Consider the following 14,761-nt stretch of genomic DNA (forward strand, 5'->3'; position numbering starts at 1 on the left):
CCTTGTGGAGTAACGGACGGACAGATGTACTTACAATTTGCCAGTCCTATTTGCCTAATCCTAATAAGGAGGCGATTTTTTCTAGAATTTCTAGCATAGATAATCAAGAAATAGGCGTATCATTGCTGCTCAATTTCAAATAAACCCAACTATACTGCAGAAGACATGCGCTCGCAACATTACACCGTACATTTGAAGAGGTTTCGCCCATACAGAAATTATGAATAATGTTTCCGAACTGGGAACTAAATTTACATTAAGTCTCTCCCACTAGTCACAGTATAAATTTAAAGTGTAGTTTGGAGTTCTACTAATCCTAGTGTGTAGCTGGAGGTTAATTTAATTGTTCAAAGCCTGAACTGTTGTTTGATTGTATTATAGCATTTGTTCACTATCTTGCTAATTAGTGATTATACTCTAACAACAGTAATAAAGTGTTTCGTCTTGTTAAAAATTAAATAACCTAAAACTCTACCGCACGTTAGTAGGTTACTTCGTATCACTATAAGTACCAAGGTAAATAAATGTTATATTATTTTCGAAAGTTTCACCACCATGTTTCTAATATGAACAATTTTTATTTGTTTCAGACATAATGATGGACAATTTTCGGGTTTTATTAATCCTGTTGTCAGGAGTAACGTTTGCAGTTGCTCAGCTACCAGGTTTTGGATCATGTCCTGACAGACAACCTATGGGAGCATTCGACATGGATAGGGTAAGCGTTGAAGTTTTTATCTCTTTGCCAAGTTTACCTGTAAGTACATTAGATAGCAAAGGACATCTTTAAAGCATTGCTCCATTGTATATATTCCTTTATAGCACGGTTTCTCAACGTGTGGTACGCAAGCCGCCGTTGGTTGTGCGTATGACTTATGGTAGTATTAACAATTAATATGCTTTGGTGATACACCGGTATAAAAGGTTAATAACTCCTGCTTTATATCATAGTTCAAGAAGTCAAAATTTTAGTAACATGACTACATCTATCTATACTATACGTATTACACATTTTAGTCTTTATTTTTAATATTATGGTATACCATAACATAATGTCTAAGATCAGCTAAAGCACAAAATAAAGTTTTTTTTTTTTTTTTTTTTTTTTACCCACAACTATTTTAAATAATTCTTATAGTGATGCATTACACAAATTCACTTTGTCTAAAATGTTTATAACATGAAAGTTAGAATCTTAAATCTTTAATAATAATAACAGGAGTTTTTTATGTGTTTATCTGTCATCAACTTTTTTTTGCATAGAAAGATGTGTCCTAGGGTCACCAAATTCGGTGCACGGGTAGACGTTCAACAAATCTGGCCGTCTACGAAGCTATTTTATCGATTTTCTGTTCGGGGAAGGAGGTTTCCAGGAGGCTGAAAATATATCTACATTTTCTAAGAATGTCTGGTGTATTTGCAACCCACATTTCTTTTTGGTGTTGCAGGCTCACATAAAAGCAAAGAATTATAAGTACGAAAATTAGAATGAGTAAAACAAAATGTTGCTAAATGGAGAAGAAAGTTTTATTTTCGTTTTATTGTTCTTATTTTCTGCTCTTTTGACATCAAAATTTGCAACATACATGTCTTTGCCGATTATACACATACTAACATTGTAAGAAATACCGGGTGAATTCGTTATCAAGTTATATTCCTACAACAACATATTTATAAACATGCGACAATAATTTTGAATATGAGTGTACATCTCAGTTCATTACAATCTACACTAAATATTCTTAACGCAATTGTATGCATAGATAGAAAAAAATAATACACTGAAGTATGTCTGAGTCATGTGCAGATGAGTTAGTAATTTAATAATGTGTTTTAGTTCATCCGTAGTAATGTGTTATAAAACACTACCAAGTGAATTGTCTAAATATAAAATGACAATCATCATTATGGTGAATGGTTATGAAATAGTTAGTGGAATGATAATGTGAGAGGAAAGAGGTGAATCCAGACAAACCCACGGACATGCTGTTGTCAACCACGGAATGTAGTTTGACTCGAATGGGACGTTCCTTTCTAGCACCGAGGCTATATGAGATGAGACTTGCTGCTTAAAGTGGTGTCCGAATCAGTATTCAGATTTGTATCCGAAGCAAGTGCTGACTCTGGGACCATACGCAAAGGAAATACGTGCTATAGATACTTGGTGGTAAGGTTGCCTACGTGATACGAATTGAGGCTTGTTTTTCGTTTTAAAAAAGTAGTAAATGTAATCCCTCGTCTCGGAATATTCATCTGCTTCTTTTGGAAGATGTCTCGTGCCATTTCTAGTCCCAAAAAATCTATCTTGTCTTCTCTTATGAGCAACTCTATTCAGACTCATCTAGTTTCTTTCGAACTGTAACGATTGCATTAATGGGTGTATTTATTTACATTAGTCTAAAATGTAATTGGGTATACGAGGGTATTTTACGTGGTGGCTTCGTTTTAATTGTTTACCTATATCAAAAAAAGGTCATGTTCTCCGAACTTTCTTGTTTTCACAGAAAAAACTTGAAACAATTTTGGACCTTTTCAAATACTTTTGTAACTTATTTTCTGTTGTACTGTATTTTTTGTAAGTAATATCAAGTAATTTGTGAGAAGCCTACCTCAAAGAACACTGCAATTAGTATTCTAAATAAAGTGGTGAGCACTGTGAAGAAATCTTTAAAATTATGAACGTATAAAAATGATAGTGACTTTCGTTACCTCTATCTTTAAATTAGAACCCAAGAAACTATTTGTAACTAAATGTTGTAGCAATTCTGCTGTTACCATGAAGAGCAGTTTTCTTTTTAATATAAGAATAATGCGTATGTCTCATTATATTAAAATATCCCTTTCTAATTTTAAACTAATAGCAAATCTTCCGATGTTAATAATTTCCAATCCTTGTGTATATATATATCAAGTACACAAGAAAAATGTATTGAACACATATGAATTGCAAACTTCACTCACTGTCTTTATACATAAATGAGCAAGCGAAATGTCTCGTCCAGCGGAGTAAGTCGGTAAATAAAAGAAATTGTTAAAAGCAAAAATCAATGGTTCAAACCCGCGTTGGAGACAAACTTAAAAAAAAAATGAAATTATGGAGTAAAGAAAAAATAGTGAGAGGTTAGTAGCGAAAGACAGAAAAAAACAACGTTTCGATATTGACGTAATCTATTCCAAGAAATGCCTAGCTTCAAGCCAACGAAAATCAATCACATCATTAAATCAATATAGTAAGCCCAGGAGTTCGAATATGGATGATTCTACACAAATGAGTTCAGACCATAAACACATTTCCTATGTCCTAAAAAAATCTTATTTCGTCTTTGGGCTAGGTACTACAATCAATGTTTAATTGGAAATGTAGCATATATCTGCATAAAATAACATAATTTCAATCTAATAAATAATGCCTTGGAAAACAAATTAATGTAGCTTATCTGTAATGTTGATTTTTTTTTCAAATATCTATGTTGTAATTAACCATACGACTTACGGAGCTAGCAGATTTAAGGCTCAGAAATAAAAGCTCTTATTTAATTTTATTTTGATTAAAAGCAATCTAATGTTTTGGAAGAAGTGAAATATCAAAGTTGATTAAATTTCTAAATATTGAAGTTTACTTTATTGGATTAAAGTTTAGTGAGGTGCCAATACGGAATTATTCTAAAACTTATAGTAGTAACATTATTTTACCGAAAGAGATCTGGAAAGAGGACGATTAGTAAGTACAAATAACTGAGTAAAATGAAAATAAATTTACGGAATTATAACGTATATATATTTTTTTTATTGTGGGTTCATATGTGCATGTCTTTTGAAAATACTTTTACACGAGTGAATGTGTAAATGTGTAAATTCTCTCTATGAATAGGACAGAGAGAAAGGCATGTTGTAGAATAATCCGTATTATTATTTTGTAGTGTTAAATAAATGATAGATAAGTGCATTCTATTTAATATATCTTAGGTGGTTATGATTGCGTAAGTAAAGTAAATTATAATGTAATGTTGTGCTCCATATTTCAGTGTTGTAGCAAAAAAAAAAAAAAAAAAAAAAAAAAGAATCATTAGCCACTGACATATTGTAGCTCCTGTTTATAACCTTCCTTCTGTCATGCAGAGATATTTTCAAGTAGAATGTTAAAGTATAGGACCAGAGATGCTATACAATTCCTTCCAAGAAAAGGAAATAATTATAAACTTAGGCATAACGACTCACTTTAAAATAAAGGACTTCGGCAAAAGTACAGGGGGGACCGCGGTAGCTCGCTCGTGTATTGCTTACCTGTGGTTCATAGCGTCACTGTTTTGATCCCAGCCGGCCCCAAGCGAAGTTTGTGCTTGACAAACACAGTGAATAATGGGTTTTCTCGTTTTATCCGTTAGCTCCCTCATCCTTCATTCCTCAACTATAATTTATCTCATCATCATCATTTCCCTTCGCTTTGAGGCATAATAGTGGAACGCCAAAGTGTAAATGGTAAATGTACAGGAAAGGAACTTCGGTGATAATGACCCGCGTTATGAATGATTAATATTCGTAATTAAATAGTAGTAATATCAAAATACTCTCAACCAATTGTAAAATGAACATGTTAAAATGCCAATACGTAAATATAATTCAACTTTCAAATGTAAAAGTTTGCATTAATTCCATCTTTTTAAAGTCATAGATAAAAAATGCAATAATACACATCCAAATAGTTACGTCGTACTTTGAAGACAATAATTACACAATATGCAATTTCCTGTACATGTAATAATACCTCTGTGACTTTGAAAGCAAGTTATGTCAATAATATATATATATATATATATATATATATATATATATATATATATAGCTAAATACATTATTTCCGGATCTGAATGAATGCCAATGAATACTAATACAAAAGTTATATTACATCTTTCCATTACGTCGAATGTCAAATGGTTTAACATAGTCTATTTGTTTTCATCATCCATTGAAGTCAGTACTGATGTTTATAACCTCTGACAGTTTTTGCAGTAATATAAATAAACATAATAGATCGGTCGATCGTACGTATATGTAATTACTATATATATTTACTTGATGCTACTAGTCATTAATGATGACGCTCTTCCTGTAGATAATACTGTCTCTTGATGATCCCTTCTGACAATGATACTCTTCATAGTAGATATAATTTTATGTGTAATTCATCCATTCATGATATATATCTTTACGTTACCTTTTGCCTCTTTCTTAGTAAACTCAAGGTGCTTATTTAACCATCTTTTGACGCTGAAAAGGAATTTGAAATATTAAGGATATCCGTAATCCGCAACTTCAATTATAGATTTGTTTAAAGAAACAGCAACAGAGTTACAATTTACATGTCAGAATATATATATTTCTGCAATTGTAGGCAAAAATTGAAAGTGTAAGACTCATGCATACTAGTAGAGTTTTGATATTATAGCACGTCACTGTGAATAGTAATTGTTATTAAATTTTTATGATGATTTGATGAAGATATTTTTATTCATGATAGTTTGTTATTTAGATACCATTTGTTGGGTGCTAATATACATTAAGATAAGCTTATCCAATTTGTGCTAATGTATTGGTTTGTGTAATAATTATTGCGAAATAACGCCATATGTAAAACAGTAAAATACATTTGTTCCGAAGTTGTGTATCAATGTTTGTGTCTCGGACAACTTAACTTTCGACTGTTAATTAACTTTAAAATATCATTCGAGAATGGAATATTTAAAGATGGTTTTGTTTCAGTATTTGGGAGTATGGTACGAAGTAGCCAGATTTTTCACTGTTCTCGAAGTTGGTGGGAAATGTATGATGTCTAATTACACAAGAATGCCTGACAAAAAGATTTTGGCAAGCAACGAAATGATTGGAAGTCTGTAAGTAGTACCTTCAACAAATATTACGTAAGGTTTATGTAGTTGCTGTTATTTCACATGAAAAGAGTAGCAAAACGACATTTTATATGTGTGTAACTTTGATACAATTTTTCTCAATTGGAAAACTATTGAGAGAAGATCATTGTTTCATTTCTTTAATTTTCAAACTGGAAAAACACAGGAAAATCTCAAGAATTAGTACGATCTTCAATGGTTTCTTCTTACTTTGCCTAACACTTTACAGCTGTCATTTACAGATTAAAATCACATCTACCACTTTAGATGAAATGTGAATTCGATTGTGACCTAATTCTCATCTGCCTAACGACATTATCAAGATCCTATACAGAAGATCTGATAGTGTTCTGAAATGTACTATATAGAAGATCTGAAACCAGCATTGGAAGCTCAAACCACAGCTCCACCCACTGTTATATTTAGCTCAGATTGAAATATGATTGTTCTGGAGTGTTCTATATAGAAATCTGAAACCAGCACTGAAAGCTCAAACCACAGCTCCAACTGTTGTTGTATTTAGCTCAGATTGAAATATAATTGTTTTGAAGTGTTCTATAGCACCGAAACCATCACTGAAAAGTCAAACCACAGCTTCACCCGTTGTTCTATTTAGCTCACATTGAAATATGATTGTTCTGAAGTGTTCTATATAGAAATCTGAAACCCGCACTGAAAGCTCAAACCACAACTCCACCCGTTGTTGTATTTAGCTCAGATTGAAATATGATTGTTCTGGAGTGTTCTATAAAGAAATCTGAAACCAGCACTGAAAGCTCAAACCACAACTCCACCCGTTGTTGTATTTAGCTCAGATTGAAATATGACTGTTTTGAAGTGTTCTATAGAACCGAAACCATCACTGGAAAGTCAAACCACAGCTTCACCCACTGCAAGGTTCAGCTCAGATTGAAATATATACTCAAAAAATTCAAAATGTGGATTTTTATCTTATTCAGCTTACTATAGATCAGGCCATAGGTGAAATAATATTGTAAGCTTGTGTGTATTATCAAGGCAAATAAACCACTTTTTATACTTGTGTCTTGCAAGGATGTAAATGGAAATTAGAGGTTGTTTTTTTGTTCTCCTGAAAAAGGTTGGAAATGAGGCTTACGACGTTTTACCTTAACACCGTCGATAACATGATTACTTTAAGTTGTGCACTTTGTGACATTACTCAGCTAAAACGATGTTCGATACTCCTACCAATCTTTATTCCATAATACTTTTTATGCTCTACGATCCTACATATATTTAAAAAAAAAAGTTAACGTTACATTTTGTGTCATATTAATTTACTGTAAATGGCACTTTGATCGACATGCTGCAGATAGAATCATATTTCCGAAACCTAAGTCGCAAAGATTACTAAACTTGTCTTCGAGACCCTTCTTTTTCCCTTTAGCACTAGAAGACTTCATCCACATCTAAAATTGTTAAATTTTCATGTCATCAATGTAAAGTAGATTAAATAGCAATGCCATTTGAGCCTTCGTGAGGGCATTTGCCCCTTTGAGTTCAAGATATAACTACTTCTTAATCAATGATATAATAATATACTATTGATTTTTTTTTTAAAAAAAACGTCTGCTTATATCGGATAGTCCTCTCCCGTACCCCGCCACTACTAACGTAAGATTAAGTGCTAAAGTAAATACTAGGGATGGCCAATTCCAGAATTTTTACCTTCCGGAATCCGGAAAGTAAAATGGAAAAATTCGGGATTTCGGAAAAATTCCGATGTCAGAAAAAATCCGGAATTCGGAAAAAATCTGGAATTTTAAAAATTTCGATTTTGGAAAAGTTCCGGATTTTTTTTTCCAAATTTCTGAATTTCGGAATTTTTACAAAATCTGGAAAGTGAAATTTCCGATTTTCCGGATCCGGAAAATTTTGTCAATTCCTAGTAAATACTGTAGTTTGAGGATTAAGGCCAGCTGCCTGCCTGAAGAACGATTGCTTTTCTATTCTAAACCTACTTTGTTATCTGTTTGACTCGCAAATAATCTGAAACAAAAACTCTGAAATCGCAATGTGATGTTGAATTGTATTCTTGACAAAGGGCGACAACAGCTGTGTCTTTTTGCCGAAAAGCTCTGTATTTATTACAGATATTAATACCATTAATTAAGAAAAATTAATTTTGAGGCACGACTTATTTGCTCATTCTGGCAAGTAAATTAATAATCTCTGCAATTAAAGAGTCTCATTATAACGTTCACAACTTCCAAATTGGTGTTCATTGTTCAGTCTCGTGCTAGATATCTATATACTATCTATCTTTATTTGTTTCCTACTGGAATTTAATTGGTGGCAAGCAAGTGTAAGTTATGCAATTCAGCATATCACAAGCGTCAGGCGGCTTGCCTAACCATCAAGTTCCTGAAAATTATACATCTTGTCATGTGTGTTGTATAGGTCAAACTGACAGATAAGAAAAAAAGGCTATGTAATAAAAGGATGTATAAAAACACAATCACGTAACAGTTTCAAAACACTAAATGTGTCTTCATCACTTGCTATGATGAAGGCACAGCGAGTGTGTTGAAACTGTTACATGATTGTGTTTTTATGCATTTTCATCAATTAGCCTTGCCTACCGTGTTGTGTTTAGTTGACAATATGGAAATAAGACCTGATGGAATAGTTATAAGAAAAAAGGGTATCATAAATCAAGAAATAGATAATAGACATTTTTGTTTTGGTGTAGAATTTTGCTCTCCGTTCGGGAGATATTATTGAGACCTTCAGATGTTCTATTAGAACCAGATATAAATAGCTGAAAAATTAAAACTACAAACGATCACTTTGGGTATGATGTTTTACAGTAGTATAATGCTAGTAAAAGTTCATTATTTACAAAATTTATTTTTTCTTCAGTGTTATATCTTACCCACATGTTTGAAAAAGAGAAACTTGGTTACAGCGTTTTTAATCTTCCCCCACTAAATCTTTTAACACCCTTAATAAAGAACAAGTGTATAGAGTAGATACACTTCTTCTGTGTAACATCTTACATAGAATATATTTTCAGCTATCAAAACGTTATTAGGCTAACTTTTAGTTTATGCACGAGTTCTAAATGATATTTTATTCTTCTAAATCTAACTACTACATTTTTTTTAGAACAATCATTACTAAGGCTATTAAATTAAAAAAATAAATTGTTATAGAGCAAACTTTATAAATAATTTGCTCTAACTAGAAAAACTGTTACATCCTCCGATTTGCACTTTTCTTTCCTGTTAAGTGATCGATTATCCTTCATTATTGAACTTCTCATATTTTTCCTTCAGAATGCAGTAACTTCTGTTCGTGTTATTATGATAAAAGAATGGTAAAACGTACGATTATTTCTTATTCAGATGAGCCCAAAGCACCCTAAGCAAAAAAGCCGTGGAAAAAATAAACCCCCCCCCCAAAAAAAATGTGTCTTTTCAAAGCTCTTGTATCTCTACTATGGTATACTATGGCATACTTATTTTTGTATACCGGAAAATATAGATTCCCTGATATAATTTTTAGATGGAGTGAGAATTAGGCCAAATTCAATATTGCATTTTGCTTTAAAATGACGTGTGTGATTTATACGTATTTCTGAATGACAGCTGATAAAATGTTAAGCGAAGTCAAAATAAGGCGAACTGATGAATATGCGTAGGAATATTGTTTTTTTTTTAAATAGCAGTATAAGAAAGGGGAGAACATTTAATTGAGGCAGATTAAGGGAATAAGAAGATAAATTGCCCCAAAAAGGACGAGGTAAAAAGAAGCTGGAAAATTATTCCTATTCTTAACTAGGATCATTTGACACCTTGGGTATTTTCGAAGAGCTGTCTTTCTCATTTGCTCTAAAAAAATGTGCGTTTGCAAATCCTAACCCTCTTTATATCTATAACTTTTATTATTTTCCATTATCCAATACAAAAAAGAAATCAAACCATTTAGACATGTTACCAAACTCGAAAGTTTAAAACTCAGATTAGTGTACTAGTCTATTAGACACTAGATCAGTGTTCTATTCAGTTACATCTTACGTGATTGCAATTAATTTTGATCACACATCTTATACACATTAGTCTTATCATCAAAAGTTTGATAGACTTCAAAATTTTCAAAATTTCAAAATGATGCAAAGTCAAAATTTTTCACTTTTCACAAAATATTTCGTAAAAGAGCAAGGAAAAACGATTATAGTGTTTTATTGTATGTTTTCATTATTTAATATTCATACAGAACCATGAAATCATGAGCACTACATGTACTTCAGGAAATTTTTGGCATTAAAAACGAATAATGATTTTTACTTGAAAGAATCCATTTTATTTATTAATGCATATAAGCCCAACAATACACACTAAAATATTATCCCTTCCTTTCCATCACTTTCTCTTGAGACTTAGCAAATCGATTATAGGCATTCCACCATATAACTCATCCGCATAAAATACATACATATATGAAGACAATATTCTTTCAACCTACGAAGAGCAGTTAATTTGACTTGAAATAAATACCTTAGCACCTGAGAAGATTCGCATTTGCTCGAATTAGTTCTTCTTATGTTGATAATAAGAAGGCATTCCTCTTTAAAGGAAAATAGGCGATTAGGATTTTAAAAAAAAATAATACATAAGATCTATTTTCGAGTTTCTTAAGTAGAATTATTTCTTTTATCTATTTATGTGTCTTCTCTAACTATGGATAAGGAGTACGCTAGATATATAGATAGATCACTGCATTATGATCATCTACCTAATTCCATGTAGATCCTCACTCCGTCCTTCGTAAAGCAGCGATCCGACGTGACAGAAATATAATGAGATGTTTGTAGTCGACCACTAGCATGGTCCACACAGCTGCGTGTAATGGGACCTAAAATGTCGACATGAAAGTGGAGACTGTTTTGAATGGAGATGTTTCCTTCCATGAAGCCTCACAAGTATTCAATGGGGTTGAGATTCGGAGAGTTTGACGCTAGAAGTCCGCACTCTGTTCCTACATCGTGCATTCATTTATAAACACAAAAGAGACCTAGTTCTTGTCGTATAAATATAACTCACCACAACCTGCACTGTTGACACTATGCACGAGACTGAAACGACTCATCAGGTTTTCTCCGAACTCATACTCACTGGAGTGAAGTAAAAATCGCGACTCATGAGATCAGCAGTCCTTCTACCCTTTTATAACCTTACTCCCATGTTTGTCGCACCAAGAGAGTTGTTGCTTGTTGGCGGTGCTAAATTCGGGTGAGTGGGTAACACTGGGGGGTCTGAGAGGGATGATAGTTTCTGGTTATAGGAGATACGTGCTCGAATTGACCATGATTGTATTGAGTAGTCACTATGTAGCGTCTCTGAGTTCATACCTGTTACTGAATCGATGCCTACTGTGACTATCAATCTTGCTTTGTCGTCTGCAGTTTTGCCGTCGGTTCGTCAGTTACTCGTCTCTCACGCTATATTTGTGCTGCCATGTAGAAGGACGATATTTTAGACCACATAATCTGACCGTTGTTTGATTATGTGATCATCAGTGGTACTGATAAACCTTGACACTTATACATTACTGAAGAAGTACCATTACTGACTGACTATATAGGATGGTAGCTATGCACTACCAAAACCTGTGCACTGGGCATGAAACTGGCGTGGCAATAAAGCAAACCCAGTATTCGAAACGTTGGTCACAATTCAGTGACCGGTCGGTGTATATCCATTAAATATACATAACATTGACATACGATATCGTCTCTGTGATGTAAATGAGTCCAGGCAACTATTTATTTTAGTAATTTCCTCGTAGCTGAAGCTGATTGGTTCAGATAGGGGGGTCACGGTATTGGCTACACGTTAACATAAGAAGCTCGTTTGGCTGCCTCACATAAAGAGTATTTTCTGCCAACCGAATTGTGTAGATCCATTTTGCCCTTTCGTACGAACACACTTTAGAAATACTCAATACAATCTAGTATTGCATCTTTAACGCCATATTGTTATGAGTAGCCAAATCAAGAAGGGTTATAAATGCATAATTATTTCTGTGAACATGATAAATATACACAATAACACACTGAGCAAGGCTATGTGATAATATGTAAAAAAAAAAAAAAGGAAAGAAAAAAACAGTATCACGTAACAGTTTCAACACAATAACTGTGTCTTCATCAGACTTCCACTCCTTCTCCCGGAGTGGAAGTCTGATGAAGACACAGTTATTGTGTTGAAACTGTTACGTTAAACTTTTTTTTCTTTCTTTTTTTTTTTTTTACATATTATCACAGCCTTGCTCAGTGTGTTATTGTGTATTAGTACAAAATGGAAACAAGGCCTGATAGAATAGTAATATGATAAACATGATAATAAATGCAATAATTAATAATAGAAGAATAGAACTACAAGAAAACCCTATTAATTTACAATGTATTTCTTTAATCAAAACTGTTTGTTTTTATTTTTCAGAACTGGCATAAAGCGAGTGGTTAATGGAGAAATTAAAAACAACGGAAAGAATGGAGAAGCCAAATTGTCCGTGAGATTTTCGCAATTACCAGGTAAATAACATTGCAAGGTTTGTCAAGTTAATAATCGTAGCACCGTTGTGGGTTTAATATTTTTTTTAGTTGTTTAATTTGAATTGGTATCTCAAGATTATTCCTAATAATATCCCTTCCTGCTCTTTTCTAAATCATATTATAGCTTGTTTCGTAACTGTAAGCAGGGCTACTATTCCCTACCCTCAACGTGATTCGCTTTTCGTCTATTATGTTCAAAATAAATAAATAAATAAAAAAGTTAATTAATTTCATTCAAGTTTCTCGTCTAGGACAGATATAACTGTTAGTCATCATGAAATGTATTTGTGGTTGTTGGGACCAGTGCAATTTACGTATTTTTCTTTTTTTATAAACCAATTCTTTTATATGATAATTTTTTTTCTTTTCATTTGAAATGAACTGGCATTTGATTCTTTGAAATGAACTGAATTCTTCTACAGATCTATTTCAATGGTCCATGCCTTGTGATAACTATATTTTGTAGTATCTAATATTAATATTATTACTATATTATTAATATTTCTAGTAACATAAAAAAAACACTCCTCCGTATAAATTGGATGGGTTAAAGTAATAGCGGTAATCATTTTTTCAAACAGAAAGATTAGACACAAAAACAAGATCTAGATAGGTCAGTTTGTTACAGAAAACGAAAATTAGAGCTTCATTTAAGTGCCAAAAGATGGCAAGAATTTCTAGTAATAAGAGAAATAGTTTCTTTTTTGTTAACCCAACCTTTTGAGTTAATTTCTAGAAAACAAAGAAAATGTGACTTAAACCACTGCAATTTTAACCCGTCCAATTAATGGGTAAATAAAGATGACGCAGGTACTGTATATCTTTAACTCAGGATAATGATCACTTATAAATTATACAAAAAAACTGAAGAATAGGGAAAAATATTTGTTTATTTAAAAATAACGTGATATGATCAATTAATTGCGAGTGTTTAGTTTAACATGTTGAGAGACAATTCTGGTATGTGTGTAGAGAATGTATTTTTAAAAAAGTAACTTTTTACAGAAAGAACTAACCATCATGTCACTAGTAAAATGTGCCCACACTTAGATAAATTTCTAATTACTCCTTCTATACTAACTTGAGCATGCTGAATCAAATTATTTTAAAAGTATATCTGAGCATGGGAGTCACAAAAAAAAAAGTTTTGATCCTTGAAGTACTGCTTTTGACAATAGCAAAAATGCACACGCTTGGATACATTTCTAACTGCACTTTTTATGTTAATTGCACTTTTTATGCTAACTGCACTTTTATATTTACTGCACTTTTTATATTAATTGCACTTTTATACTAGCTGCACTTTTATATTAACTGCACTTTTTATATTGACTGCACTTTTTATATTTACTGCACTTTTTATATTAACTGCACTTTTATACTAGCTGCACTTTTATATTAACTGCACTTTGTATATTGACTGCACTTTTTATATTAACTGCACTTTTTATACTAGCTGCACTTTTCACATTAACTGTACTTTTTATACTGAAATTTGAGAACACTGGATCCAATGAAACTCTTTTTAAACATAATCGTTCATGGGATCCCTAAAAAGGTGAATTCAAATTTAGAATATATCGTAAAATAAATGTAATCTTTCTATATTTGGGGTAATTTTTCTCGTGACTCCATGGAGGGATATGTTTGAATTCAGAATTCAGGATCCTCAAGTTGGTATAAAGAGAAGAATTAGAAATATATTCAAGTGTGAACATTTTTTTACTAGCAGCATGATCGTTAGTTTTGTTGTATCCTTTTATTCGATTTATCATTTAAACATCAACAACTATGGGTAGAAGGTATATATCATATAACTACTTAAGAAAATAATACGTGAAACATTAAAAAGTCTTTGCAAATCTCGAGTTTACTATCTATTACTCGAATATTCTAATATAGTAATTATCTTTGCAAATCTTGAGTTTACTATCTATTACTCGAATATTCTAATATAGTAATTATCTTTGCAAATCTCGAGTTTACTATCTATTACTCGAATATTCTAATATAAAAATTATCTTTGCAAATCTTGAGTTTACTATCTATTACTCGAGTATTCTAATATAGTAATTATCTTTGCAAATCTCGAGTTTACTATCTATTACTCGAATATTCTAATATAGTAATTATCTTTGCGAATCTTGAGTTTACTATCTATTACTCGAATATTCTAATATAGTAATTATCTTTGCAAATCTCGAGTTTACTATCTATTACTCGAATATTCTAATATAGAAATTATTTTTGCAAATCTTGAGTTTACTATATATTA

The 14,761-nt window shown here is 32.1% G+C and overlaps 1 protein-coding gene across 1 annotated transcript in view; it reads left to right on the forward strand.

Annotated features, from left to right (window-relative positions):
* The window catches only part of LOC145684058 (apolipoprotein D-like), a 38,198-nt gene that overhangs the window by 9,974 nt on the left and 13,463 nt on the right, over positions 1-14,761 (forward strand). The window contains exons 2-4 of the mRNA XM_081755899.1: positions 591-718; positions 5,761-5,891; positions 12,374-12,465. Coding sequence (XP_081612025.1) covers positions 596-718; positions 5,761-5,891; positions 12,374-12,465 — 346 coding nt within the window. The 5' untranslated portion in view covers positions 591-595. The remainder of the gene's footprint in view (positions 1-590; positions 719-5,760; positions 5,892-12,373; positions 12,466-14,761) is intronic.

Source organism: Thermobia domestica, chromosome 4 (assembly GCF_964235325.1).
Source record: "Thermobia domestica chromosome 4, izTheDome1.hap1.1, whole genome shotgun sequence".
NCBI classification, from domain to species: Eukaryota; Metazoa; Arthropoda; class Insecta; order Zygentoma; family Lepismatidae; genus Thermobia; species Thermobia domestica.